Source organism: Conger conger, chromosome 14, assembly GCF_963514075.1.
Source record: "Conger conger chromosome 14, fConCon1.1, whole genome shotgun sequence".
NCBI lineage: Eukaryota > Metazoa > Chordata > Actinopteri > Anguilliformes > Congridae > Conger > Conger conger.
Window position 1 is genome coordinate 36,911,603 of NC_083773.1, and position 6,000 is coordinate 36,917,602.

At 41.7% G+C, this 6,000-nt stretch overlaps 1 protein-coding gene across 1 annotated transcript in view; it reads right to left on the bottom strand.

Annotated features, from left to right (window-relative positions):
• The window catches only part of ptprt (protein tyrosine phosphatase receptor type T), a 323,151-nt gene extending 317,923 nt beyond the window's left edge, over nt 1-5,228 (bottom strand). The window contains exon 1 of the mRNA XM_061219124.1: nt 5,113-5,228. Within this exon, the coding sequence (XP_061075108.1) occupies nt 5,113-5,188 (76 nt within the window). The 5' untranslated portion in view covers nt 5,189-5,228. The remainder of the gene's footprint in view (nt 1-5,112) is intronic.
• Nucleotides 5,229-6,000: the final 772 nt, after the last annotated feature.

Genomic DNA, 6,000 nt, shown 5'->3' on the forward strand with positions numbered 1-6,000 from the left:
CTTTCTGCTGCTATCTGTGCAGATAAGAACATGGCTGCCAGTGTTTTCACAAATAATTTCACAAAATGGTCTGAATTACAAACTACAGCTCATCGCAGTTGGACAACATTCTGACAAAGCTTAGCCACTTGATTTCCACCCTATCATGTGCTCACAAACATGCACTCACTTATACACTTTATTAGGAACATTTTTTACTTTATTACACCTACTTATTCATGCGATTATCTAATCAGCCAATTGTGTGGCAATGCATACAATCATGTGGATATGGGTCAGGAGCTTCAGTTAATGTTCACATCAACCATGAATGGGGAAAAAAGTGATCCAAGTGACTTTGACCATGGAATGATCGTTGCTGGCAGACAGGGTGGTTCGAGTATCTCAGAAACTGCTGAGCTCCTGGGATTTTCACGCACACTAGTCTCTAGAGTTTGCAAAGAATGGTGCAAAAAAACCCCAAAAAAATCCAGTGAGCAGCAGTTCTGCAGACAGACACCTTGTTAATGACAGACAGAGAGGGCCAGACTAGTCAAAGCTGACAGGAAGGTGACAGTAATGCAAATAACCACACATTACAACAGTGGTATGCAGGAGAGCATCTCTGACCGCACAACGCATCATTACTCTAAGTCGATACACTACAGCAGTAGAAGTCTGAAAAATAAGTCTAATAAACGCCTAATAAAGTGCTCACTGAGTGTATATAAACGCACACTCAGAGGCACACAGTCACTCACACTCACACTAACACTAACATAAACTCCCACACTCAGAGACATTCACTGTTATACACACACACATACCCTCATGCACACTCAATCACACATACTCCCACACTCACTCACACACATTTGCTCATACACACACACACACACTCACAAACATCCACTCACAGACACACATGCACACTCACACAAACTCCCACAGTCACTGACACACGTTCGCTCCTATGCACACACACTCACAAATACCCACTCACACAAACACCCACTCACACAAACACCCACCCTCACTAACACCCACTCACACAAACACCCACTCACACAAACACACACTCACACAAACACCCACTCACACAAACACCCAGCCACACAAACACCCACTCACACAAACACCCACCCTCACTAACACCCACTCACACAAACACCCACTCACACAAACACACACTCACACAAACACCCACTCACACAAACACCCAGCCACACAAACACCCACCCACACAAACACCCACTCACACAAACACCCACCCTCACTCATACAAACACCCACTCACACAAACACCCACTCACACAAACACCCACCCACACAAACACCCACTCACACAAACACACACACATGCACACGCAGCACACTCACACATATAGACACGTTCGTTTTAAAAAGCAGAATTCTTTATTTATTTATTTTGTATTTGAGTGACACTATCCCACTGCTTGTCTGCTACTAGATTAAAATATCAGGGCGGCCCACATGACAAAATAAATACGGTATCCCAGCCTGGAGAGAGAAAAAAAATCAGTCTTGGAAAATAAATAATCTCCCAGTTGACAGCGTGTGTGGGCTGTCTCCTCCAACCTGGGGAAGTTGATGAGGGGCCGGCAGATTGACAGCGAAGCGGCCTTGGCTTAGCCGTCAGCGCCACGCTCGGTGAATACTAAGCGACTTTTCTGGCAGGGGGACGAACCTTTGGCACTGGCGACAGTGTCGAAACTCGCGGTCGTTCAGGGGAGCGAGCCGCTAACGGCGGAGCGCGAGGGCGCACTCCACAATGCCGTTCGTTCCTGACCTTTAAAAGCGCTTCCCATTGTTAGCCAAATGTCGCTTTAAGGAGATATGAAAAGACCGAATTCATTGCAAAGCTCCCGACGCGTTTGAGATATAAACTGACAGGCTTGCCGTCAGCTGCAGCCGCAAGCGCGCACGCCCTGTACGCAGGTTGAACCTGCACGTGAAACGCTACAGTAAGCGATCGAAGCGGCACGATTCGCCAACCCTGAATCTAATGAGCTGCTTACAGTACAGCAGCACGGGAAAGTTTCTGCACCGAGAAATGTGGCATTTAAACCCTGATGATGAGTCTGGAGGACCGGGAACCGACAGAGTTTAAGGACTACAAGCAAGGAAGCACAAAACAAGAGAAAGATAATCTGTTCAAGGCATTTAGTTATTATCTGTAATTGTAATATTTGCAAGAAAGAGGAAACACATTGTACCATTTATCTGTACAGTGGTTATAATCTTGCTGGATCTCTCTCTCTCTCTCTCTCTCTCTCTCTCTCTCTCTCTCTCTCTCTCTCTCTCTCTCGCTCTCGCTCTCTCTCTCTCTCTCTCTCTCTCTCTCACACACACACACACACACACACACACACCTTCAGTGTCCACTTCTGATGAAGTAATGGCCGGCCACTGAAGCGGCTAACACGGTGTAGACTAAATTAGCCCAGCTGCTTTCCGTAATGGCGATGGGAGGGTCAGACGGAGAGAAAGCATCAGTCTCCGACACACTTGGACACAACAGCAAGCCCAATCCGCACAATGTCCTTCATTATGTCCATTTTTATCTCTGTACTGACCCCGCTAAGCTCACTTCAAACAAAATAACTCCACAAGTCTCTTTTTTGCCATATGTAAGCAAATCCATAATTTCATAATGTTATGTACTCTGAAACACTGAGCTCACGTTTGTCTGAGTTACAGTCCAATACATACGGAGAAAAAACCAGTTCACTTATAAAAGGATTTTTTTAATGCCTTCAGTACAGAAGTTTTCGGTTATTCCATTTCAGTTGTCTTTGAAGTATTCAGGCTACAAACCATCATTATATCTTATTTTACATTTTAACAGAAAGGCTGGAAATATAATACAAGTTTAAACCGAAAAAAAAAAAAAAAAAAAAACTTGTTTACCATATCACAGTGAAATTACAGTCTCGCCTCTGATCTTAAACCACTGGCCCTACGATCAAAGAGCTTTGCATTAAAAAACAGCTGCGTCCAAACTGACTATTAATAGTTTCAGGCCTGAACAAGGAATGGTAAGGACATCTGCGCATAAACTGGTGGGTGAAATAATACTTGAAACAGTAATACAACACTGTTACCCGGTCTATGCTCAAGGCAATTGCCCTGCGACAAAATTCTGACCTTCTCTTATCACCTTCTGTACCTAGAAAAGCGCAATAGATGAACTGACGGACCTCCGTGGCAGAGTTGGAATCTAGGGGAAAAGTGCGCTGATTGAATTGCTTTTTATATCGGTATGCAAGTTCATGGTGGTTTCAGATGGGCTGGTTTAACCTATTTCTGTGGAGTGTCAATACCGCAGGCCATAACCGACCCAGAGTATTGACAAATCCACACGCATTTACAGCGTTATATACAGTAAATACCAATTAATCCCTTCAATAGATGACCCATTGTCTGCTGTTCGTCAATGATTGATGAAAAAATGGCAAGTGCAGGGCAAATCAATTTACATCGTTTATCACAGTAAACTTTTCAAACTGTAATATAAATCCCATGTAAACACCATAGCCGCACATGTTAATGTTTCAACATTAATGCGCTAACGATCTTTTTTTTTTTTTAAAGCAAACATCGTGATACTAGAACAGTAAAAGTTCTCTAAGCAATTAAATCGAGCAGGTGTTGACTCATGCGTGCTTAGGCAAGAACTATCAGACGCCGAACTGATTGGACTTGAATTTTTACTTATTTACTTTTCTCTTGGTCAAGACTCAATTACGGTCCCAAACAATAACGTGAAAATTCTCAAATGTGAATATTTGCGATTAATATTTGGCAACACGTACCACGAGTATTAATTAAACTACTGGTATCTTCAAACCTAGATTACATTCCTAGTTACACATTTTAAATAATAAATACGCTTTTTCAGCGACAGCGCGCACTTTCTCAGGAAAAAAAAAACATCGGCTTGACAATAGACACAACAGTGATGCACCTTTGGAATGCCTTTCTGAAAATTAAAGAACGTACCCAGAGCACCACCTACTGGCAGAATAGAATCCCTATTACTGCTTCGCTGGCGCTGCCTCCTGAATATCTGCGCGTATGGACAGAGGATCACGGCGTACAGCAGAAAAGAGTTATACTGACGATATAACTAAAATACAGCAGTGAAGTTAATAAGAGAAATGTCGCGTGCAAAAAAAAAAAAAAAATCAAGAGCATTTATATGGGCGAGTCCGTTAGACATAAATATGAAATGTAAATACAATTTGGAAAAGTTCCTAATTTCAGAATTTCTCATCTTCCTGAAGACAGTGAATCAATTAGTAAATGCATGTCATTGTTTATACTTGTTTTGCGAAGTTAAAGAATATTATTGACTGTAAAATCAATTCTGTGAAATATCGTCGGTAAGTAACACACATTTGATTTCAACGTTATTTCAAAAATAAACTCTAAAGAACCAGAATCGGGATTCAGAATTACCGATTGTTTAAAAAATTAATATCCTAGCTTTACTCTTCTCTAAAAACTTTTCAGATGATTGACAGAGAAAAAAACGGAAACTGGATCGACTTTAGAAACGCACGCACGCCCATTTATAATGAAAGAAAAATCGTGTAGATATTCACATTAAAAACGTTTACATGTATCGAATCACTTTTTAACACAGACACACACACATTACATTTTCTAAATGTCCAGCAAAATGCATGTGAACTGCGACACCACATTTACAGGATGTCTACTAAAGACATACAAGCAGGCTATTCTAACATTAAGACACTGGCACAACATCACACCAATAAAATGTATTGTTTTTTTCTTAAATTAGTAACGACTCAATCGCAACGGTAAAATATCAACTGGCTTTCTGTGTCATTTAATAAAAAATATTCAGACGATAATGTGTTCTGTATGATTGTGTCAGCGTAGGTCTGAAAGACAGCGACGCATCGAAGTAATCCGCCGTACAAAAATGAACTAGCTGAAGTTTTGGATCACGCATAAACTCATAAAGTCGACATATTTTATCAAACCACATCACGAGCATCTCGAGCTCCAGTGTAACGCGAATGGCCACGCAAAATGAAAAGTTAGAATTGTGACGCAAAGTGAGTAAACTGATAAACTTACCTGGAAAAAACTGTCCGCGTATTAAGTCCAGAAGCTGAAACAGTAACACAATTACGGCGTAGGTCCTTCTATCCATTCTCACGGTCTTTATTTCACATGCCCACCGCCTGTCCGTAGACTCGTTGTTTGTGTATGCTGCAAGTATCCGCGCATTGGTATTGCAGTGTATGAGTATTTAAAGGCAGCCGACAGCTATCCTGATCTGATTGTTTGGCTTCAATTGAGTAGCAGTAACTGATGGAGAGGGAGAGAGGGAAAGAGAGTGAGGAGAATACAGCGAATACGGCTGTCCCCCGGGTCCTTGCACCTGCCCGTTCTGGCGCTCTCTCCGTGCCTCCGTCTCGCTGTCTCTTTCTCTCGTTTATAGCCCACAGTCGAGCTGTGATATGTGTGAAGATTCTCCGCGACTGCGGCTGAGGCCCTGGTCGGATCTAGACCGGACGGATTCTGCGCTGAATAGAGCAACTGCGCAATTGCGCAAATTACGTTCTCTCCATTCAAGTCCAACCGGAACCTAAAGTGTGTAGTCTGTAGGTCAGTCAAAATAATGTACGCGTCTGAATGAATGCATGAATTAATAAATAAATAAAAAGGCTTACAAAAATCGACCGGACTATTAATTAAACGAGCGGATCATTTTCTCTTAATTTTGTCTACAGTAGTTTGTCAAATTGATTTTCTGTTTTTAATATTTGATGAGAAAGATCATTAGTTTAGCCGATTAAATACAAAAGTATTTTAACTGATTTTTCTTGACCGTCATGCCAAGTCCTGTGTAAACGAAGCACGTGGAGAAGCAATGAATGGACGAGCGGATTGATAAAATGTTTGTATGTTTATAAGTAGTTATTAAATCAAATGCACCCAACTGGATATCTGTTAAAGCAG